This window comes from Hesperophylax consimilis, chromosome 27 (assembly GCF_061612785.1).
Source record: "Hesperophylax consimilis isolate HC1 chromosome 27, BYU_Hcon_1.0, whole genome shotgun sequence".
Lineage (NCBI taxonomy): Eukaryota > Metazoa > Arthropoda > Insecta > Trichoptera > Limnephilidae > Hesperophylax > Hesperophylax consimilis.
In genome coordinates, this window is record NC_142862.1 from 2060486 (window position 1) to 2086734 (window position 26249).

The 26249-nt window shown below is 34.4% G+C and overlaps 1 protein-coding gene across 1 annotated transcript in view; it reads right to left on the minus strand.

Moving 5' to 3' along the window:
• Positions 1–2805: 2805 nt before the first annotated feature.
• The window catches only part of LOC149410455 (uncharacterized), a 90131-nt gene continuing 66687 nt past the window's right edge, over positions 2806–26249 (minus strand). The window contains exons 3-5 of the mRNA XM_089648252.1: positions 24789–25042; positions 10962–11129; positions 2806–5387 (exon numbers count right to left, since the gene is read on the minus strand). Coding sequence (XP_089504378.1) covers positions 5158–5387; positions 10962–11129; positions 24789–25042 — 652 coding nt within the window. The 3' untranslated portion in view covers positions 2806–5157. The remainder of the gene's footprint in view (positions 5388–10961; positions 11130–24788; positions 25043–26249) is intronic.

Sequence of the window (26249 nt, forward strand, 5' to 3'; positions counted from 1 at the left end):
ATAGTTTTTAAGAATGCATATTACTTTGTGATATTTCCAGTGAAAGAATTTCATTTTATATAATAATATATTTTTAAATCCATGATTAAGTAGTATAAAATTAGTTTCCTAACTTATTCCTTATTGGACATAGTGTGGGTACATTTGTTTTTAATGATAACTAAAAATTGCGACAATTTTTATATGTATTATATAAATTAAACAGAAATATTATTTTATAATTCTTACCTCTTGAATGACCCCTTAAATTTGTAGTTCTGTAGGATTTTATGTCAATTACTTTCAGAGGAATAATGTGAGATTTGTATTGAATCATCATATTATTATAAATTATTGTAAGCTAGTCTAGTCAATGTAAAGCTGTTACCAAAAGGTGTTAATTATTATACTGTACTTGTAATACAATTAGTCAATGATAATTGTAAAGTCATTATAATATTGATGGAATGGCACATCAATTTATTAGTTATATGTTAAAAAATGACTCCCAAAACAATGTTTTATTATGAAAACCACAACATTTAAAAAATTACTTTCAAAACTATAATGTTAAAATATGACTTTCAAAACCATAATGTTAAAAAATGACATACAAAACTATAATGTTTAAAAAATGGCATTCAAAACCATAATGTTAAAAAAATGTAAACTATAATATTAAAAAATTACATTCAAAACCATAATGTTCAGAAATTACTTTTTAAACCATAATGTTAAAAAATGACATACAAAATCATAATGTTACAAAATGATGGTCTAAAAAATCATCTTCATGGATATTATATAAGTTTTTAGAAAATGTCTTAGAAAATTACGAAAACCAAATTTACAATTAATTTTTTTAGAGCTTAGAATTCGATTCTTTAATGAATTTTTATCTCTAAATGACTTATTTTAATTTCCAAATAGGATAGAGCTGTGGTTGCTTGATACCGCGGTGGCGTCATTATAACCTCTCCCTCTCAAACAATGCATGTAACAGAAAGAGAGGTTACGGTGGAGCTCTCAGCGGCAGGGCCACACAACAAACTATCCGCAAGCCAGTTAACCATTCACGCCAAAATATGAAAAAAATTATTTTATGTTTGTTGTTTATGGAATAAAAACCTGTTGATTGCTCTACAATTTTATTGGTTTTTAAGAAATTAATTTTATTTATTTTTATGACAATAATAATAATTTGACAATATTACAGAGTAACTACCCAGTATTTTATTATTTTTTTAAATGTTTCATATGATATTTTTATTAAATGTTTTAATATTTAATTTACGTTCAAACATATTTTTTTGAATAAATGTTTTTCTTTCCAAGGGTTTATGTTTTTTTTTAAATATTTATTTTATTCATATTTTTCCTTTCATACTCATCCTGAAAAAAATTATTTAAAAGCAGAAACGAACCTAGAATAAGTGTTTGACGGGGACCTTTCAAATGTGAAAAGAAATGGCGCTTGTTAAATAAAGTCACTGTTTCAACAGGTCAATACCATTTATTATCCAATCAATTGCTTTATAATAATATAACAGTAGGAAGCCTTGGTCTCAAATTGTTGTTCTCTCGGGTTCCAAAATTAGAAGTAATAAAATTTGACTCTGTATTTAACAAAAGCAAATGATTTCTATGTTAAAACAGGAAATTACTACTACCTCACTATTGATAAATCAAAGATACCAACAGAGACATCTATTGACAATTAGTTGTATTATTATTGAGAAAAATCTTGATATCATAGCTTCAAACCTTTTTTTACTACAGGTATCTAAAAACCCATGTACTTATATATTTTTAAACGTATTTGATGAGAGGGAAAGGGATGTTTTTAAAATTTTTAATTAGATTTGGCATTTTTCATACATCTTCCCCCTCACCCCGCTGCTTCAAATTTATCTTGAATAGTTTCGTCCAGAGCTTAATAGGTCCACGTTTTACCAAAATCATTTGTATTGATCTTTAAAATTGTACAGCACTGTTTGACCATTTGATGACAATGTATGTATGTACCTAACAAGTATACTCGTGGGAGATCCAATGCACTTTTTCATACTCCGAAAGCGAGGACTTCTGCCTATCAGAACGCTCCAAGTGTGTGATCTTCTCCGTAATATATTGGTGCATAACCTTTTTTATTGAGAACATGAAATGAGGAGTGGGCAACAGAAGATGAAGATAATGCTCCTAGTTTTTAGGTATAATAATAAAAAAAAGTTAATTTACAAAACATTTTATTGAAAAATAATAAAAAAAATAAACAACATATTTACAGAAGAAATAATAATATTATATACATGGTTGTAAAAGTAAAAAATGATATATTTAACTTAGATATCTACAAAGTATGTATTTACATTCCTTATTTCATAACACTGGTTTATTTATAAAATATTGTTTAAATATTAAATAGTTGAACGAAAACGAATAACACATAAATAGTTTTCATATAAAAAAATAAAATTATTGAATAATTTTTTTTTATAAAACACAATATTATATTAGTTTATTAAAATAATGTTAATAAGGTTCATTGTCTCATTTTATTTATTGTGCTTATAAAAATTTATTTAAAAATATTGTCTCTATAAAATCAAAATTGAATAGCTATCAAAAAAAAGTGTTTTGACTTTCAAAACCATAATGTTCGAAAAAAACTTTCAAAACCATTATGTTCAAAAATGACATTCAAAATCATAATGTTAAAAAATGACTCTCAAAACCATTACGTTAAAAAATAACATTCAAAAACATGATGTTTAAAAATGACTTTCAAAACCATAATGTTTAAAAATGACATTCAAAACCATAATTTTAAAAAATTGCTTTCGAAACAATTATGTTAAAAAATAACATTCAAAACCTAATGTCCAAAAACGACATTCAAAACCATAATTTTTAAAAATGACTTTCAAAACCATAGGAAGTTTTTTTTTTATTTCATCAAAAATGAATATGATCACTTTTAATCATTGGATAATATCAATCAACTCTCAGTGAAAATATGAAAGAGATAGAGGCACAGAAAATAGGTAACATTAGTAAATCGGACTCGAACCCACATCCTTTAGTCTTAGTAGCACTGGACAGGGACGCCTGGAAGCATCTTGTCCAAGCTACGAGTCCCCACTTGAAAAGGAAGAGGGAAAGAAGATGAGTTGAAATGAAAAAATAAATCATTGATGTAAAATTATTATTGTTATTTATTTTTGGGGTATTATGCCCTTTTGCGATTCCGCCTTCTTTAGCCAAAAACATATTACTATTGAAAAGAGACGACGGGGCTAAGCGTTCTTGGTATACGATACTTGATAGCTACACCAAAACTAAACGCCAAAAACCACATTAATTTATTTCATTATTATACTGAAATACCGGACATAAGAGGATATATAAGAAGGAGGAAGCTCAACACAGCATTAATACCCCAAAAACAAATCACGGTAATTTGTAGAGTATTTAATTTTGGCTGTTTAGTGACACCATTTTTATTCAATGGCTAAGGTATATTACCCTATGTACAAATTGAAATTAATTTTGTTGTTACAGCTATTGGTTTATTTTAATGAATAAGTAGTTAATATGTAATCTTGTTCTACATTTCACTTCGTCATGGTAATTATTTTCATTGTTTCAACTTTGTATTTAGTTACTTATACACAGTGTTCAGAAACTCACAGTAAAAGCGGGAAACTGGTGAATCTACATCACATTGAGAACCCAAAATCCTCGATGAAAGCATTTAAATATTGTTAGTGATTAATTTTGTTTATGTGGTAGATGAATAAGTGGTTAGAATGAAAAAACAGCATTAATTTGGGCTCAGTTTGAATGCTACAGCGGGTACTGAGTTGACTAGTACCTACTTTTACAGATTTTATTCACTGGTAAGTCACTGGGTTTCATATTATAAATTTTCTGGGTTTCATAATATATTATAAGTTTTTCAATTACATCCCATTTATTCACTATTAAAACACACTGATTTTTACAGCATTAGAGCATCCAGCACGGGTTAAAGTTTATTGACTCCGCTCCAGAGCAAGTTTTGTCACATTTAATTTATTCATTTTTAAACGTACCTAGCTTACGCAGGTCTGCTTTCATAAAAAATCATTAATTGGTATTTTTATTCAATGGAAACCCCCTCCTTAACTGAATTTTGATTCTGTTATCCAGAATTTTCATTTCTTGTCATCTATCAAGGCGGGGCATTGGCACGATAGAATTGGTGTTACTTCATCATGTTTGAACGTCCTAAAGTTACTTTCCACTCCTCACAGCTGCATATTGTGTCTCCTGAAGTGGCAGTGTCCTGTTAATAGTACTAACAACTTCCTCAGTGAATTGAGTATTATTTGTCTGACTCATTTGAGGTTTAAACTTTTTATAAGCACTTTTATTTCCTTGTTTTTATCAGTATTCAGTAGATTCTAGGCTTATTGAGGGTTTGAACCACCCAGAAGCACTTTACTTGACTTGTTTCTACCCATTCTGAGTAATTTCGTGGTTTATTTGAGGTTTGGACTGTCCATAAACACTTCTTTCTTTGCATCCATAAAAATATTGAGTTTATTTCTAACTCATTTATGGTTTGAACAGGGCCGGTGCTGTTCAGGCGCAAATGAATCAGTGCTCTGGGTGCCGTCTTGCCAAGGAGCTGATAATACCTAACACCTAACAAAGCGCCCTTGAGGTTAGCGCCAGGCACCTTTTGGTTCAGGGCTGATCCTTGGTTTGAACAACCTAAGCGCACTCTTCAAATTGTTATCATGTTTCTCACTAAAATCTTTACTCAAACTCCTACTTTATCACATAAACTCTTATTTAATTCCTCTTCCTACATAATAATAACAACTCGTATTAAAACTTCCCATTTCCAACTATGTACTAAAACCTTCATAAAAGTCATTAGGCTTGTCCAGACTCCAAGAGACATGCGACGAATGGGCTAGATATGTGCGAACAAGTTATTATCAAGCAATAGACGCTTAAACACATTTTTGGAAGGCTCAAATGTATTATTATAGTCACAATTGATTCCAGAGACTTGATTTTGCCCTTTTGACGGCTTAATTATTAATTTGCTAGTTGGGAATGTGTGTTGTGCATTATTTTGACTTTCTGGACGAAGCTAAACACTCCGTATATGCTTCATTCGTTGTCTCACAGCCCCACGATGTGAGATATCCAGTCCACGGTGTGTGCAACTCTGTGATAGATGCCTGGCTGCTGTCGGTTGGCACAGGAGTACCCCGCTGAGACCACCCCCGCAAGGTACCAGCGCCCCGACCGCTCCAGCATCAGGGGGCCCCCGCTGTCCCCCTGGCACGAGTCCTTGCCTCCCGCTCTGTATCCTGCGCACAGCATCTCGGGGTAGATCACCACGTTGATTCCTAGGGGAAGACAAATCTTTAGTTAGTTGTTTTGCATTTATAAATAATTAGAAGACATAACGTTATGAAATAGGTCATTATGTTAGCATCAGAACCTATGTCACCGTTCACAAACAAATCGTGGGATTACTGCTAAAAGCCGCTAACTTACAAAAACATGTTTTGGAGTAAGCTCAAATTCACTGTTTAATCTTAATTTAAATCAGGGTTTTACGAAATAATCTTAGTGTTCATTTAAAAAAAACTTTATAGAGTGTTGTTTATTAAACAAACATGCTTATTTTTGTAAGTGCTTTTATTATATTTTTCTTGTCTAATAATACTTATAAAAAAATGAATTTACAAAGTTTTATAAAAAAAGTAGTAACTAAAAACCAACTTAATGAAGGAAGAGGGGACCAAAACTTATTCTAGACATAGTTTGTTATATGTAAACATTAAAATCATCGCTAATTCAAAAAATCATAAAATCGAGTTACCAACTTTTGGCCTCGCCTAATTAGTTTAGCAAACAACTATACAAATGATATTGACATTTTTAACATAAAAAAATCGATGTTTAAAACTTACCTAAATGATTTTCATGTCAAAATAATATTTCTGAAAATATTCGATTATTATTACTTTGAAAAAATATATGTAATTGTAAACTATTGTTTATTACTAACCCATGTGTTAAAATGTATGTAATTGTAAACTATTGTTTATTACTAACCCATGTGTTAAAATGTATGTAATTGTGAATTTTTGTTTACTACTAACCCATTCGCAAAAAAGTTCGTAATTGTAAACTATTGTTTATTACTAACCCATGCGTAAAAATGTGTTTTATTGTAAACTATTGTTTATTACTAAGCCATGTGTTAAAATTTATGTAATTGTAAATTTTTGTTTATTAATAACCCATGCGTAAAAATGTGTTTTATTGTAAACTATTGTTTATTACTAACACATGTGTAAAAATGTGTTTTATTGTAAACTATTGTTTATTACTAACCCATGTGTTAAATTGTATGTAATTGTAATTTTTTGTTTATTACTAACCCATGCGCAAAAAAGTTCGTAATTCTAAACTATTGTTTATTACTAACTCATGCGTAAAAACGTGTTTTATTGTAAACTATTGTTTATTACTAACCTATGTGTAAAAAGGTATGTAATTGTAAACTATTGTTTATTACTAACTCATGTGTAAAAAACTGTGTCCCTTTTAAGTACCCAATGTAAAATCCCCATGGGACTATAGAAGTGAGAATAAATGAATGTGCCTGGTCTGGCGGTCGCAAAACACAAAAACTATTTTACTGAACAAACTAATTAAAAAACATGAATTTTATGAATAAATTCCCAAAACATTGAGCAAGTTCGTTGTTCGCTGTTCACTAATATTTGTTTTGCATTTCGTAAAGACACCTCTCTCTAAATTTCTAAGCAATTAAGATTTCGAGTAGGTGCCCACTGCTACTGCCTGATTTGCATAATGATGATGGCTTTTCGACAAAACTATATTTAAAAATGAATTAAGGAAAATTAGGAGACCTAGTTTTTGTTTCATCACTTTTCATAACTTTATAGCACTTTTCATAGGTGTGTTGAATTGTCATTTTGACGAGTTATCCGGTCACCGCTTATAATAATACATTTGACTATTAGAATAGGTAATTTTTTTCGTTATCAATTATTTTCTTTCAGTTTTTATAGGAAAAAACGTAAGGTGAACCATTTTAAAAACTTTTTATGCTTGCATTAAAATTTTGAATATTTCAAAATATATATTTACTTCAAATAATACAATTTGAAAGCGTATTTTATTAGCTTTCAAAAACAGTTTTCAGTTATTGGATACGTTCAGAAATGTTCAATTTATATGGATTTTATTGCAACGCGGAAATACACACAAATTCCTTAGCCATTTGACAGTGTCACCTTGTAGGACTCCTTAGTGTGCCAGGGGTAAAATGAAAATCGTCCGCCGTTCCCCGGCTGACACTATTTTCTTAGTAAATTATGTTTTTGTAAATTGTACTGTCTTACCATATATTTTTTGTTATTATAAAAAGTGTATCTATCTTATGTATTTCACCCAGGATAGCTCCTTATTTCAATAAAGAAATACGAAAACATTCTCATATTTTCCATAAACCAAAATAAGTGATCTTTACAATAAAAAATAAATTATAGGAGACTTTTCTGTAAATAAATACAGTACCTTTGGCTTTGAAAATGGAAATATTTTGCTTTTGTAAAATACTAGTGGGCTCGGGCAGACGTTGTTCTGCCACAGGCCATCTTCTATGTAGACCCCATTTTAAATAGACCCAATTTTAAGTAGACCGCCTTTATCTGTTGTCGGATATTTTATGCATTTGACATAGATAGAATACACGCGCAAGTCACATCTATCGTAGATATTGATCATTGATCATAATGTTGATCATTTCAGCAGATTATGATTATTGTTCAGTATGATAGAAAATTAGTAAGTTTTACACTCGTCCTGAAATTCGGCACCTCCAGTTTTTATTAAAACAGGATTAATGATGTAACCTGGAGCCTGAAGTCTCTTCTAGGTTTAATCCGGCCCTGGTTTCAAAGCAGCAATCGTGACCAGACAACTATTATTATCACGGTGTCTACTGGAAAGTGACGGGAAGATATCATATCAGTGTCGACAAGCAACGAGCTGCAAGTCATTGTCACTAAATAGAGATTTACCAAGTTGACAAGTTAACAACAACAATAATTGTTAGCGGCGATGACAATTTCATCAGCAGAATAACACACAGACCGGAAAGGCAGCTTTTTCAGCAGAAAAACCTTATTTCTTTAGCATCCGATTGGGGTTTGATGCCATTTACCGTGACCCTCAGTAGAAGGCGAGCGGTGTTCCTCAGGGTTATCTATTGGGGTCATTCTTAAGAAACAAACATATACAGTAGAATCATTTTAAAGAGATTATTAGTTGTGCAGAAGTGTACTGTATCGTAGGCTTACTTCGGGGTAAGAGGGGACTGTGGGCGGGTGTTTCAAACTATTTCAAAGCCATTTTAACAACTAAATATATATAAAGAACACAATTTTAAACTTTTTTCCACTTGTTTTTATTTGACCTTTGCTGAAACCGGTCACGGTCAAATAAAAACAAGTGGAAAAAAGTTTAAAATTGTGTTCTTTATATATATTTATAATGGAATTCCACCACGAAATAACAGTTTCAAATATTAAAATATTTTAACAACTGTCAGTGTGCTTACATACTTTTGAAAGTGTGCTCTTTAATGATTTGCCTTTGTTTAGTTCAAATTATACTCTTTTTTAAACTGAGGATAGCATTTTTACTAAATTAATTAATATGATTAAACACCTTGAACCTTTCGAGGGTTTACTGATGTATTTACATATAGGAGTCCCAGATACACGTCGTATAATACGATAAAACGCTTAAATAAAAATCTCCCTTCTCACACGTCACGTATGAAAACATAAAAGACCTAACCTAAACTAACCTAACCCATCCCGCAAAATGATTCAAGACGCCACCCATTGAGATCGTTTAGAAGTCAAAACAATTCAAAATTCGTAGTCCACTTAATTCCTCGCCGTAATGGGTGCATTTAATTTCGAAATGACATTGGAAGCGCCTGGCTTTATTGCTTCTAACAACTCAACAATCATCCGTCTTGTAGGCAACTTCAATTTCGCCTCTTGCTGCCACACAATGGCACATTGTCTCTGCACCTACCAGCGACAGAAAGTGGCCGAACAATAAACTGTATTGTGATTGTCACAGTTACGGCAATTATTATTCCGACGCAGATAATCACACATGAATGTCGCACGGCGGTGACAGAAAAACGCAATTTCCATTTCATTATCACGGAGCGTGAGACGTGCGCCGTGAGTAACCCGCAGTGGATCACATTAGAGACGTCAAATTACTGAAGAAATCGTCGCAAACACCTCGCATTTGCACATACTTCAGAAGATGAGAGGAAAATACTAAATTGCTGTCAGTTTCTTCTTGCGTTGGTGTCGTCATTACGCGTAGGTACCTAACCTATGTTGTTACTTATTTATACATGTAGACTTATGGACCCCTACTACAGGTGATAAAATTTCGGAGATTCGTTAGTCAATGTTATTTATTTAAACAAAAGACAAATACACTTGTTTATATTACTTTACTTTACCTTACTGTACTGTTATGTATTATTACTGTTGTGTATTTTTGATGTGAAGTATCTTTTTGCGCGCCTAGGGGGTATTACCGACTCTTGCGTAACAAGCGTGGCAAGGCGGGACGACGCTCTTGCACCGAACGACTCCAGATTCGGCCAGCCTCGTGACACGCGGCTCTTTCCGCCCGGGCACAAAAGCTCTGTGCGGTACATTTGCTTCTCACTACAATTGGCAATGGATCTATTCTAAATAATGATGAGTTTTTAATTTGTAATATATTCATTTGTGTATCTTGGTAATAATTGATTGATTAATAATAAGAATTGTTTTACTATCAAAAATATAAAGTCGTGTTTACTTTAATTTTAATTCCTTCAATAAAAATCAATTTCGGTATTTCACATCTGCAAGTGTCGAGTCCCGTGGCGGCTATTTAAAAAAAATACTGGAAAATTAGTCAATTAGCAAAACTGAATAGCGTTACTTAAAATACGACAAAGTTTAATTAGTTATCAAATTATTCAAAGAAATCATCACAAATACGTAACATTTACAGGAGATGAGAAGGAAATACGATTATTTTTACAGGAGATGAGAAGAAAATACGATTATTTATAATGTAAAACTAATGTTTATATGACAGGGTTTTTTATGCATGGCACAAATATCTCCCGAGTTAAAATAAATGCCGCTGACGGCGGAAATAGCCCAGTAGTCTAGAGTCTAGAGCGCCTGACTGGCAATCAGAAGGTTGCGGGTTCCACTCCCTTTGGTGGCATTTATTTTTACTCGGGAGATATTTTCAACTTGTATAGGTATTTCAGGTGAATCTTCAAATAGTATAAATGCAATTTTAAATTGATGTATTTAAAAAGTGTACACACCAACCCCACTTTTCCCTACACATCGTGTTTCGTAAAATATCGCCGGGAATTTAAATCGAAACGCCACCGCACTAAATGATTTTAGTTTTGACAGGGTCTGAATGACTAATTGTAGGCAATGATATGCGGGGATTGTCTCAAATTCCTTATTTATATTGTTGCATCCTTTGTCATACGTGCATACAACCCAACGCGCAAGCAGGAGACAAACATCTTATACCCTTGGAACAACAAAGTTCTATCTGCTATTAATATTCAAAACAAATATATATAAAAACACATTGAGACGATGACATTCCCAATTGTAGGGTATGTAGCGGGGAGGGGAAGGCGATAAGGATAAGGAAGAGGAAGGTGGTTGCCTGAAGCCATTTCAAGCAATGTTTCAATTCTGAATGGTGGTCTTACATCAGCGCACAGCTGCTTAAACCCCTTGGTTACATGCTGTTAATCCGTGGTTACACCTTGTATTATAGTAGCAGCAGGTAATATTGTAATAATGCAATCTCACCGTTGGCGCGGTGCCAGCGCTCGCAGGCCCTGTTGTCCAGCACGGGCACGTCGACGGCCTGCAGCGTCTTGGGGCGCAGCCGGGAGCCCGGGCTCAGGGCCCCCCAGCCCGCCGCCCAGCCGAACTGCCCCAGGAAGTCTGTACCCTTCTCGGGCAGACAGATTGGCGCTGGAAATACAAAACAAACATTAATACGTCTTCATAAAGGTAAGGACATACTGGGCCCATGCACGCAACGTGTGCAGTACTACGTTCCTAGGCTGGCGTACATTTATCCAAAGCGTACGCACGCACGCTTTAGATAAATTGAAGATTTTCCTTTCGTTTCCCTTAAGTAGAAATCAAATAAATTTGTTATTTTCTATATTGGACAGCAGATGGATGTACCTAAAATATAATTTAATAATGACGAATTCTTTATGAGGTTTATCACTGGACACGTATCATATGTTAAATAGGATTTGGTTTTCTCAATGCTCCCACGCATCTTGTTTAGAGATGAGAATAATTGTTCCACATGAACACGTGTAGAAACTGTTTAATTTTAGCCCAATAAATAGGCAAGTAACTGGCCCAAACGATATCGGTTCTCCAATCCGGGCCGTCGAAAGTTACATACATTGGTCGATATTCTTATTCTTCGTCGAAGGTACATACCATAAACGTCAAGAATCATTCAACGAGTGGTTCGAACCACTCGTTGTTCAAGTGGAATGACTTCGTCGAGAATCGAGGCTAGGTAATTGTCCGACGACATTCGCGAAGTCTGTGTTTCATTTGCAAACCCTTACCCAAGGTACTCTCAAGGGGAAGTCACAGCCAATTTACAGCCGACGACGTTGCTAGCGTTAGTGTCCAGTACAATTACTTTATACAAAATATAAGCGCGAAGTACAAATACTTGCACTTGAAATCGTTTCTAGACTCCGTTTGCCAAGCGATTTTTATGCCTGTTACCTATATTCATTACGATATAAGGCATACTAACATTATATGTATTTTAGGCTTGTGTGTTTCTCTTAAGGCGAAGCTTTATGATAAATCACTATTTTGATTAATCTTTTTAACGAATTGATGTACCTACATTATGAATACCAAAAATATGCTTTAGATAAATTGAAGGTTTTCCTATCGTTTCGCTTGAGTAGAATACAAATAAAAAATAAATTACTCAAAAAAAAATATAAATGTAAGCTACTAATTTTTTTTTCAATAGAAATGTATGAACGCGTAAAGGAAAAAACTAAAAGAATACAGTATTATAGCTAAGATTATTTGTGATAGTTTCACTTGATTAATTTTTTTGCTTTCTTATAAAATTATTTATTAGTTTCTAGACTCCGTTTGTCAAGCGATTTTAATGCCTATTACCTACGATATAAGGTAAACCAAGAATATACACATTTTTGGCTTGTAGCTTCCTCTTAATCGATTCTAACTGCGTCGATTGATTTCGCCTACGTAAGATGCAGTATTAGAAATGGCAAGACATTAACCCCTCCCTCACACAAAAACTTAAAACTTGCAACAGTGACACTGCAATAAGTTTCAGGATTCGATAATCACCATATTATCGGATAAGCCAGCTACAAAACAAGCTCTATCAAGTCATAATAGATTAGTGTACAAAAAAATAATCCTATTTCACTTTCTCTGTCACATTTCTCATATTCCCAATACGGCAAAGTCATCTCAGATCTCAGTATCCGGGTTATAATCTCTTTCATTATGCTTCCATCGGCTTAGTACACCTTACTTACAGTATTATCTGTATTATCCACAGCTTATTATATTATGTAGCTACAACATTTAATATTAGAGATGTTGTGGTGATGACATTCCCATTGCATTCTGTCTGCTTTCGATTTTCTGCCTTGACGACTTTCAAGATTAAGGTCTCTACGTAATTCTTTAAGCGACAGAGCACGGAAAATATGCTAAATTTCTCACAGCCGTAGTAACAAATAGATTTTAAATTACATGAAACATAATTTCACGGAGATTATCAGAATGTACGAAATCTGTCCAAATCCAATAAATTTATATTTTTTTACTAAACACTGCAATTTCTTTTTTAAATTTTATGTCTTTTACTTTGCAGTACGCTCTTAAATAATTTTAAGTCATATTTTTCACACAAGACACTGATAGCGACATTGTTTAATAGTATTTAGAGATTGCAGGGCAGTGTAAGGTTGTTACAGTTTTCCTTTAAACTATGCATTGCAGTGTACTGTAAGATAGTCACAATTATTGCTTTGAACTGTATATTTCTGTTTGCAGTGCACTATAATGTAGTAGGTGTTTTCTTTTTATCTACACATTGCAGTGGATTGTAAGATGCATAGTCATAAGTTTATTTAACTATACATTGCAGTATACTGTGAGGTAGTCACAATTGCTTAAAACTGTACATTTCAGTTTGCAGTGGGCTGTAGGCTAGGAATTATAGTTGAAACAATATCCTAGAAATACACTTTGCAGTTCACTGTTTTCCTTTTTTTCCACCTCGCCCTATTTAATCGGATGTTGGACAATAACTACACATATTTTACCGTTGTTTTATTGAAAGATACTACGAGAAACTAGCATCATTGATGCCTTCGGCACCATTGGAGTTTCCTTTTTAAATTTCAATTTTGTTTTCGGTAATAAATTAATGCAAATCTTAGAAATGGGAATTAACCCACTTCCCGATATCCTATCTAGCTGAAACTCAGCAGATATACTCATTGTTGATGACAATGCAATCTATAATCTTTTGGTGACAATCAAGTAAACACTCGGATATACACACATATCTCCGAAATATACAGCAGCGATTACAGCAGTTAATATACGAAATAAATATCGGTCCTGCGAGTGGATTTGTCGACTCCAGTTCCTGGGTAGAAAGTTTAAATTCTCAGTCAAACCATTTTTTAAGGACATTTAAAAAATTTCTAGTATAGTAAAAAAAAAATTTACAGATTGATTTTTTTTAAATGTAATATTTCGAAGAAGAATCTCTGCATTCTTTACCTTATCTGTCCGGGGCATTTTTGACAATGCACTATTGCACATAGTTATGCAGTTTCTGAACTAAATATTGGGCTTGGTTTAAGTTTAAGTAAACAAAGAAAATATATTTCACAGATTTTTGTTGGAGAAAGTGTTATAATTCGATGAAAGTTTTAAATATCGTGGGACCAGAAGCAAGGTCTTAAAATGAGAAGAAAACAACGAATTATATGATAAGGATAAACGAGGAATTTTTTGTAGACACATTATAATTCTATTTTCTACAGTTTCGTATTGTGTAGAAATTATCGTAAAGCATAAATCAGCGGGTTATTGTAAAAAATACGTCTTGTTCTGTCTCATGTTTCGTTTACATTTGTTAGTATTATCTTCTTCTACTTTGATGGGTTTAACCTTTAAAACCTTTTTAGTTAATTAATTAATTTAATTATTTAAATAAAAAAAAATAATAATATCATTTAGACTTTTAGAAAAAGTCAATATGTATCCCATATAAATAAAAATCGGATGTGTTTATCCTAGAAATTATCTAGGTTACAAACCAATTCTTTAGAACTTTATGTTCATTCTAAAAGATAGCTGCCAAAAACTTGGTAGAAATTAGTGGCAAGATAATATTGTTAAGTCGGAATTTGAAATATGAGGTCGACAAAAATGACGGATAATAATTAGGTCCAAATGATCGAGTGGATAAAGACGTTGTCCCGATAAGATAGAGATCCTGGGTTCGATTCTCAGTTAAGACAGTTATCTTTTTATTTTATTTGTCTTGTTCTGTTTCATGTTTCGTTTAGATGTGTTAATATTATCTTTGTCAGTGATATATTACATTGATGGGTACAATCTTCAAAAGTTGTCCAATAAAAATTGGTTATTGTAAACTTAAATTTATTTTTTGTGTAAAAAAATTCAATACAATTGTTTTTTTTGTTGTTCAACGTTTTTAGGTTTATGGAAAAACCTGACCGACGAATGTAAGAAATCAAAGAGGTATGTAAGAAATTAAAGAGAGAATGAAGAAACGCTGACTAAAGAAGGAGGTAGCGCAACACGGCATAATACCCCAAAAACAAATCACTATTATACTTTTGGCAGTGAAAATCTCAAATCATACCTCATAATATTATATTTATAATTATTTAAAAAAAACATTATATTTGTAATATGTAAATGAAATCCTCAGCATGGGAGATCCCAGTGAGGAAATTATTAACTCTGTTTGTTACAAAAAATTAAGGCAATAAACACTATATTATTGTTATTATTTTTTTAATTTTATTTATTAACGAGGCTTCTGACTCACATAATGTTGTCATTTTTTGCCTCATCTGTTTTTAAAATTACAATATTAAAATATTGTAATTATAATTTATAAGTTTTTTAAAAGGTGCCTTTTGTCCAAAATTACACTTTCAAATATTTTCCAATTTACATGATCGAATAAATTTCATGATTCTTGATATGGCATAGAACTATGTTGAGGCTATTAAATTCTGAACTTCCGATGGAAGTTATAATAATTATATAACTTTATTATATTATATATATATATAAATAGTATGTTTTGGAAATTATTAACTTCGTGAAACATCAAACTTCTTTTCCAATTTAATTCTGCTAGATCTGATATGCTTCATTAGAAGGGAACGAACTATACAAATAGATGTAATTCCAATTCACTTTCAGTTTCAAGTTATTAGGTACTTCAAAAAGTGATGGTACGAGTATATGCAATAAAATACAGTGAAGACGGTTCAGTGAAAGATGGCATCATTGAAACCGAAAGGAGAGTGGCTGTTGGATGCTGTCTGCAGGGAAAGTGTTCGGTACTTTGAACTCTTTATAGCTTTGGCATGACCAAAGGCACTTGGTATTCTTGCTACATGCTTATCTAATCTGCTAATGTTGTTTACTTGTGTTTTAAAACAAGAAACACTGTTTATCTAACTTGTTAATGATGTTGGAGGAGGTCTTATAGTTCATGAAGGCAACCAATAGGCAATTTAATAAAAGCTTTATTTAAACCCTTAGATAGGTATGGAATCCCGGACCTTTTTCAACACCATAATCCCGGTGCTGCGTTTGCCTTAATCCCGGGATTATGGATTTTTTGTTGGTTTCACGACATTAGTTCAACCGTGGGAATATCTCTCTTATATTGGCAGTGTGTCGTTATTCAGTAGTATTCTTAAAATTCTAGGATGTAGGTCATAATATATGTATTTAGATGTTCTTTAGAAGCAAGGAAAGTTTGTCTTGAAGCCTGAATGACATTCAGTATTTAGTCTTGTGATATCAATAATCCGGGATTACTTAGTCATATAGGGTTACATGATGAAATTACACAGTCGTCAATTTCACGTGCCACTGATGAATTACACACGGACGGAATTACGTGTGAACAAAATTACACAGGAATAGAATTACCCATAGTTAAATTACACACTTACAGCCTTAATTTATAATCTATAATCCACATTATATACAACAATGTTAATGTTCGTTTGTTCAAAAGCTTAAATCTTCGAAAGTTCTTCACAGATTGCTTTGAAAATTTGACATTGCATTCGAATACGTGTGTGCTTTTATATATATTATATAGACGTCACCTGTGACAGGTAAAAACATGATTTTTTTTAAAAACCTCGCCATCTGTTGGACAAACATACATTTTTTTAGAAAACAAGCAACACGCGCTATTGTTTCTCTATCTGCACAGACATACTGAGCTATAGCAACGCCTAGCGGGGTAAGATAATAATAAATAATCACCTCAATAGTGTTTTTGTTAAATATTGTATAAAGACTGTAAAAGCTTGTGTTCGAGTTGGTACTAATAAAACTTTAATCCTGTTTTTTTAATCCAGCAACATCGCATTTGCCATCCAACAATCATACTACGCGAGTGCTTTTGTGATTATTATACCTCTAGTATCGACGGTCACAGCTTTTTCTTTATCTTCTTGTAATATCTTCATAAATCGTGTAAAAGTCATTTCATATTCGTATAATCGAATAAATTTTCAACATATTTGTATTATTTTTTTGGTTAGTTTTAGTCAAGTAATCATACAGTGATTATTAATTATTATTATCAAAAGATGTTTAATATAATATTACACTATTTTAGTTTAATATTTACATATCATTAAAGAAGAAAACAAGAAATGAATTTTGGACGTATTTCGTTATTCAAATATTTGTCCAATCGGTCAACAAATACAAAACTGTGTTTATGAAATTCAAATGGGTTAGAGATTTACGATGTAAGGCGAGTGTAAAAAACTGTAAGTGAGAATGGAACATTTTTGTTTACATTCAAATTTGTGTTGAAAGCAATTCTAGTTTTCTTTTTTATGTTATGATTGTTTATAAAATCCTTTTTTAACGTTAACTTCACACAGGAGAGCCAATGTCATCTTAAAGGTAACGGTGTCGAAGGAAGAAAGGAAGGAGAGGAAGTTCAGGGAAAGAAAAAGGTATTAGGGGTGGGTTGGAATCTGGGGTCATTATGTCCAAGAGCGACGGACGTATCCATCCCTCCCACTGCGGTGCCAGTTGATAGGTAGAGGTCTCCCTCAAGAGAGAGACCTCTACCTGGCCCACCCTCATTCGCTGCCAAGACATAGACAAACCTCAACCCACGAACCCGTGCACCCTTGCTAAGTCACCTAACTTACCAAACCACTTGAGGTGACCTATGATAGGGTATGAGGGATCAGAGGGTCCAGAAGTGACGGACGTATCCATCGCTCCCACTGCGGTGCGATGGGTTGAAAGAGTCATTCTAGAGAGGTTAAATGGTCCCCCTCAACCAGTCTCTCCAGATCTGGTCCACCACGTGAGCAGACACCATGTACCCGGGCACCCCTACAAACTTACGAAAGTAGCGAATCACCTATGGCAGAAGTAAGTGTTGGTTATCCAATAAATGGTTCCCGCTTCCCAAATTATTAGTATTCGCACAAAATTGTAGATTTATATCACTGAAGTTTTGCCGTATGAACGTGAAACATTGCATGTGAGGTCCTATCCTTTAAATTTGTTACAGAGACTTAAATCTAAACCACATCAAAGGAATCGCAGACAGAATACAAATCTTAAAGCAGTTACTTTATATAATAGAATTGCCCAGACGACTGTTGTCCCGATAGACAACACGCCATACCATTATTGCAAAACATTGAACACATATTCCCTAGAAGTGTGAACTATTCCGATTTCAAAAGTAAACCAATTTACATAAGACCTTTCAAACCTGGGCCCCAGACAGGCCCATTCATTTGTTTTATCTGTTCCAGCGCATCTAGCACGGTCAATCGATAAAGGATTTATCTGTAATGTCGATAAATTGTCATCCTACAAACAATAGTTCACATCGAAAACATTAAGAACATGTTGTGAGCTGTTGTTTGTCGACGATCGGCAGTAAAGCTCTAGAACAATGACAATTTACCGACATTATCGATAAATCCTTTAATCAATCGACCCTGTTCGATAACCAGGAGGAATTCCGACATTTGAAAATTTAAATTTACGAAATTTAATAAGCAATTTAAAAAAAATAACATTTGGTTTCAGATTCATTACTACAAGAGACGACTATTTATGTCGGCGGAGACGAAAATGATGCATCGAACGTAAATTTTTTTTTCAATCAAAGTTCAAAATTTTACGGTTTTTGACAGCCTCGGCGTCCATGTTTTTCTTGTGTGAAGGTTAGGAAAAATAAAATTAATACAAACTTAGAACCTAATAATCTATATTGTGTATGTTTTTCCATCTCGTTGTATGAACTTTTATTTCAATGGTTTGCGCGTATGTTATTGTGAATTCTACAATTTTACTGTGATTTTTTTTATCAATATCGCCAGAAGTGAGGAAAAATTGCGCTTACTTCAGGCACATGCAAAATGCACTTATATCGGTTATCTCTTCAGTGTTGAACTGCCATTACACTTTATCGCTAAGCTGAAGACATAATGGGTGCTCATTCGGAGACAAAGCACGTTGGACGGGCAAAACTAAACACTCGTAACATGACAATAAGTAGATAATAATAATTCACGATGATTACGGAACGCCATTAGAATGCCGTAAAGTTCTTGTTAAAAGTGAACACACTCGAAGTTAACCCTCCGGGTGCCAGTAAACGATAAATCGTCGTTCGTTGGATAGGCACGAACTGCAGACGACGAATGTTTTTTGAGCATATTAATTTTTTAAAAAACTTTGTTTTAAATCACTTTATTCCGTTATATAGGTCGACCGGTTTCGGTTGCACCCAACCTTCTTCAGGACAATGGAAATATAAACTGTCTTGCATCTAGCATGTTCCATTATCCACGTCCATGTCCATTGTCCTGAAGAATTAGTGCAACTGAAACCGGTCGACCTATATAACTTAATAAAGTGGTTCAAAATAAGGTATTTTTTCTTTCATTTATATAATGTCAAAACGCAAAGGGTTTTTTTATTCTTGAAAAATAATAATAATAATAATATTTTTTATTCCAGGATGTGGGGAGGTTTGTGCAATCCCACACGTCCCATATAGATATACATTTTTTTTGTACAATAGATATAATAAATTATCAAATAAGGAAAACTATGCAGGGTGTGGTCTTGAGTGCGCTTGGGCCCAGCGCTCACTCAGGAGTGGCGCTTGGTGCTGGTAGGCTGCGGTCACCAACGTGTTGGCAGAGGCCATTAGCCGCATCCTGGCTCCAGTGACCCGGTGTCTCATCAGGCCGGCAAATCCATTCAGTCCTAGTTCCGTGAACATTGTCGATGCGCTGCTGTATCTTCGGTATCCAAATATTATTCTACAGGCGTCATTATATTGAATTCGGAGTCGTTCCATCGAGCAAGTTCGGTAGTGACACCATGTCTCACAAGTATACAGGCCAGTACAGAATGCGTTGAACAGTATTTTTTTAACGGTATTGCTGCATTTGCAAAATCTGCGGGCAATCATGTTAGAAACTATGCTAAGGCTTCTCCTTTGTCGTTCGATATCGCCATCGTCCGATAGGTTTTCATTAATAATGTGCCCCAAGTATTTCACGTTCGAACATGTATTTATTTTTGCCTCGTTAAGGTATACGGGGAGCATATTACTTGTATCTTGACTTTTTCCGTGGTGGAACGCAATCAATTCCGTCTTCTTCGGGTTGTATATCATATTATGCTGTTTTCCATATTCTTCACAAATGTTTAGGAGTAATCTTAATCCCTTGATCGACGGAGCTAGGAGGATCATGTCGTCCGCGTAGCTTATATGATTCATACATATACTGTTAACACGACAGCCCGTTCTGATGTCCAGGCGACTTGACAACTCGTCCATGTATACATTAAATAGAATGGGGGACATACACCCTCCTTGCCTTACTCCTGACCGCAAATATATCGGCTGGGAGTATGTACTTGCCCACCGTACAAAATTTTCTTGCTGGGAGTGCCATCGGGATAGTATGTTTATAAATGAGGTAGGTATATTCCTAGCTTTCAATTTATCCCATAATGTTTTATGACAGACCCTGTCGAAGGCTTTACTTAGATCTAAGAAGCACCCGTATACGGTAGTTTTTCGTTTCTTGTAGAATTCTATTATTTGCTTTGCAGTATATATTGCCATATTAGTGGATAGTCTACATTTAAATCCCATCTGGTTATCTTTAGACATTAGTTTATCATTTATCTCATTTAATATTACCCTTTCAAATAATCTTGCAGTTATAGTTGCTAAAGATATTGGCCGGTAATTGCTGGAGTTAGTCATGTCAGGCTGTCCCGATTTCAGGATTGGAGTTATAATCGTTTTCGTCATTGCACCCGGTATATGGTTGTGTTTAAGTATTGCGTTGAACAGTATGTGTAGTAGTTTGGGTATGTATCTACCTCCGTATTTTATGTGTTCAATACTTAAGTTATCATGTCCCGGAGACTTACCAGCCTTAGTGCCTGTTATGGCCTTCATTATACTGCTTTCAGAGAGGTAAACGTTTTGTCCATCAAATTCCATAATATCAGGGACAGACGGTATTTCATTTCCAGAAATATCTGCAAAGGTTCTTCTAAAAGTATTAGCAATTTCCTCCGTGTTTGTAGATCCATCAATTTGGCTGGCGATTCGATTTTTTGGTTTGATCAGGTTATTGCTTTTCTTCCAGAACTGGGCAAACTGCTTCGTGTCAAGTGATTTTACGATATCATCCATTTTTGTTGGTTCAGAGGAGCTTTGGCAGTGTTTAAGAGCTATTTTGAACTCCTTCCTTTTTCGTTTTCTTTCATCCGCAATGGGACCATGTAATGGTCTCCACGGACGTATATATAGCTTTGATAAGGGGGGGGTCCGCAAATTAAAAAAAAATATATAAGGTCATGTTTTCGTGAAAAAAATAGTCAGTCTTAATCAATCAGCCTTTATTTTTAAATATTATATATATAAATCATTCAGTCTCTGATATTTGAACTAAAAATAAACATAACATAATTATCGCTCCTTATTTAAATAAAATCGCTTCGTTTATAACATAAAAAAAGAAATAACATAAAATAAAAGGTGGAAAACAAAATAACTTTTTTTTATACCTAATTTGTTAAGGTACACTAAACAAAAATACTCTTTCATCTTAAGAACAAATAATTTGTTTTAAAATTGAAACACCTTTTATTTAATCACATAACCAAATAATTTATTCTAAACTTTGGTCATATTGTAAGGAACCATTTCTGCAAATCTTTCGACAGCCACGTGTTTCTCGGTCCATCGTGTCTCACAAAGAGAGATAAGCGTTGAATGAGATGAATTAATTTGATCCGCAATTTTCTTCAAAAGTCCGTCGCGAAGCGGTGATAGGCGAAAAAAGTTTATTACGCTCTTAATGGTTCCGATACAGTTACGTATTATTGGTATCTCACATGAATGCGCTAAAACTAAGTTGAGAACATGAGCAACACAGTGTACTAATTGCGCTCTCGGGTATTGCTCTGCGATTATTGTTCTTACGCCCCGTAACCGGCCGCTCATCACTGCAGCGCCATCATAGCCTTGACCAATCCATTTATCCATATCCAAATTATATGATAAGAGATGTGATATAATAGTCGTTGCCAAAGCTTGAGCTGAAACATCTTCTACGTGGATGAATTCTAAAAAATCTTCCCGTATAACCACAGACATAGGAATTAATAGACGAGAAGATAATGGCGAGGGGTAAAATCAACTGTTGAAGAACGAAGGGGGTTAAGCTGACTGTGATTCGTCAATAAATCAATCTGACAGTAAATAGGCATCTCACATTATAATATCACCATTTAGTTCTTAAAAGTAAAATCTGCATTTAAATGAATAGACATTTTTACATGGGAGCGCAAATTACTCGCCACGTTATGAACTAATTTGCGAAGTCCAAATTCGTCAAAGTAAATTTCTTCTGTTTGCAGAGTCGTAGTTAGTTTCAGAGTATTTAGTTAAGACACTTTTATAAATGTTCATAATTTACTTCCCAGCAACCAACCAGCTTTGTGTTTCGCGTCCAGACGTTTCTCGATGTGATAGTAACAACTGATTCATATTATACGATGTGAATATGCTTAAAATAAAGTAAAATAATGCTTATATATGGAATGTAATACGACAATTGGGTTTATTCTCTTTTTCACATCTATTTTTACAAGTTTTCATAGTACAAGTCAACATTTTGACGTGTTATTTCGTAAAATGAACCGATGATGCCTCGACCATAGTTCGCACAAGAATGATGACGTCACGTTTTCAAATTTCATTTGAGGCCATACGCGAGCCCAGCCGGCTCAATGGAACCGGTATGGGGAGTGGGGATAATACGCTTTTAATCACTTAGGGCAGGTCTACTAATATTCATATGTCTATGCGTATAACCGATTTCCCAGATGAGCAGTGTACGTATCGTAAACATAACGCTAATTGTTCTCGCCGTTCTGCCCATTCCCCCGCTCCCCGCACTGTGGCGGACTTAAGAAACTATCGTATTCTACAATCGGCGCGGTGCAATGGGGGGGGTCCGGACCCCCAAGACCCCCCCCTTATATACGTCCGTGATGGTCTCCCATTTTTAATCCACTCCATCAACGCCGATCTGGAATTTTTGTAGTGTTCCTTAACTTGTTGATTCCACCCAGCAATGTCACGATGTGTTTTTGGTTTGTTTTGATCGTTCTTCCGATGAAATACGGTATTGGCAAAAGAATTTTATTTTTATGTTGAGGAATTAACTGTCTATAACGATTTAAAATGTGATATTTTCGATTTGCCGACAAAACGACATGTTCGTTGTAACTAACTAACTAACTAACCATCACCCCGTTTCCCCGCAGGGTAGGCAGAGGGGACGGACCGCCAAACAACTCGGTCTTGGCACATACTCCTTGCCTTATTCACATTTATACATCGTCTTATACATACTCTTCAAGTGTTCTGACTCTTGACATGGCCCGACTCAAGTATCTGATTCACTTGGTCGTGCTATGTCTTCCTCGGGCGTCCCCGACTTCTGCTACCATTCACATTTGCATCGTATATTCTCCTTACACTCCTTTCTTCGCCCATTCGCTCTACATGCCCAAACCATCTTACTCATTACGTTTACATCAGCCTTGCACTCTTTGCCGATCTCCACATTACTCACACGATCATACATGGTTTTACCACACATACGCCTCAGGGATCTCATTTAAACAGCATTCAATCTACTTTCATCCATGTTTCATCATGTTCGTTGTTATTTGGGATTTCGGCGGCGTTGGTGACAGCCGTCACAAAAAATTAAATATGTATATTAAACTGAATTACAGCATTAGATTACTTGGGAGACCAATCACGTTAAAACAATGTATCAATTTTACCATTTGGCAGAGAAAGATGAATAACGGTGACATTTCTGGTATGGCATACTGGCATCACAAGCAACGATTTAAAAAAGCCCAGCACCCGGAGGGTTAAAGCAAACATACTCGTAGCTCATAGTGTACAATAATAATAATGTTGTAGCTCTTTGCTATCTGTCCGAGTGGAATGAGTAAACCATTGGGTGTTATTCGTTATTACTCTAGTGTTATGATTGCACTTACTTTCTCCTATAACATAATCATACACACGTGAAAAGATAATGTTATGGCATGTTCACGGCAAACGCTTTTCTTGATTAATATAATAATTCTATGCATACTTTATTGCTTGCGTGATATGATTTAATACTCATCAGGTATGATTTGAGATTTTCTCGGCCAAAAGTATTATAGTGATTTGTTTTTGGGGTATTGTGCCGTGTTGCGCTACCTCCTTCTTTAGCCAACGTTTCGGACAGCATTGCAGTGTCCATCATCAGGGCAGATGTGTACATTATTATTATTATTGATTAAACATCTTCCCTGATGATGGACACTGCAATGCTGTCCGAAACGTTGACTAAAGAAGGAGGTAGCGCAACACGGCATAATACACCGAAAACAAATCACTATAATACTCATCAGTTCCAATTTTCATAATTAAAAGTTCATATGAGTATATCACATCACGCATGCATACACCGACAACCGAAATTATTATGTTTCAGTTCAATAACTTTTCAGAGTAGCAGGAGCGACGATTTAAACATGTCTTTCAATAACCACGCTCCCTCACGGGTCAGTAAGCAGTCGACATAAAGTGTGTGCAGTAAGAATGCGGACAATGAAAACACCCCTGAGTCATGGTCCAACCTGCTACAGACGACCGTGAATCTTGTAACGGCATTCGCATAGGAAGAAAAAGAGACTCACCAATGTGTGGCATGTAATGTACATTCCTGTCCAGCGTCAGTACGGCCACATCAAAGCGGTCAGCCTGCGGTGTAAACTTGAAGTAAGGATGCACGTTGATGCGCGCCACGCCGAATGTGTACGCGGGTAGCGGCTCCACGGCCGAGTTGATGACGTAGTCTCCCAGCGTGACGTGCACCTGGCGTGGTGTGGCGCGTGCGACGCAGTGGCCCGCCGTCACCACGTGGCGGCGCGACACGAGTGACCCGCCGCATCTGGAAAACGCGTGGTGTGAATGAAGACAAGAAATTATTTAATGAAAGGTTATAAAACATAATCGTAGTTTTGTCGTAATGTAGCCTGAAAATTGATTTGATTATCCACACCTTGGATGATTTTATATGTAAGGTGTTCTGAAGTACAATAATAAGTATATAGAACACGACTTAATGAACTATATAAGCAGGTACTATACAAGTTACCATAGAGAGTTCTGTTGTACAAAGGACTCAAATAATTGCATATAATAACAAAAATACAAAATAAGTACTTAAGGTAGGTACTATGAAAGTAGTTACAGAGCAATGAGAAGTAACTTTGTGGATAAACATGAACAGTTTGTATTTAGCAAAACTTTATTACGCCAGATTGGTGGGTGTTTTACAGAACATAGCTAAATTAATACAACGATAAAAGGTGCACGTGAAGAAGCGTGAAATATATAAAGATTTATCGAAAGTTTTACAATGGAGTTTTACAAGTTTTATAAAATGTAAGGTAGGTTTTAATGTTTTCCGAATTTTATACTACAAATCTACAGATTATCGTGATTTATTTATATTGCGCTGCCTCCTTCATTAGCTAATGTTTTGTACAGCGTCACAATGTCCACACTCAGGGCAGGTATGTTAATTATCATCTTGACTGCCCTGACGTTGGATACTGTAATGTTGTCCGAAACGTTGGCTAATGAAGGAGGTAGGGCAACATGGCATAATGCCTCAAATATAAATCACGATAATACTTTGGCCGTGAAAATCTCCAATCATATCCAAATATACAGATATCCAGATTTTCTGACAATTTTCGTAGCACTTTAGGTACTAATCAACTAAAGTAGTTACTAAAAGAAAAAAATAATAGACAATCAAAACTAACTTTAAAATAAAAACTAACAGTCCAAAAAAAACTAATAAACAATCAAATCTAACAGATAATCAAAACTAACAGACAGTGAAAACTATCAGACAATTAAATCTAACAGACAGTCAAAACTAACATTAAAATAAAAACTAACAGACAAAAAAAACTAATAAGCAATCAAATCTAACATAAAAATAAAAACTAACAGACAGTAAAAACTATCAGACAATCAAATCTAACAGACAATCAAATCTAACAGACAATCAAAACTAACAGACAATAAAAAAATAATAAACAATCAAATCTAACAGATAATCAAAACTAACAGATAGTCAAAAC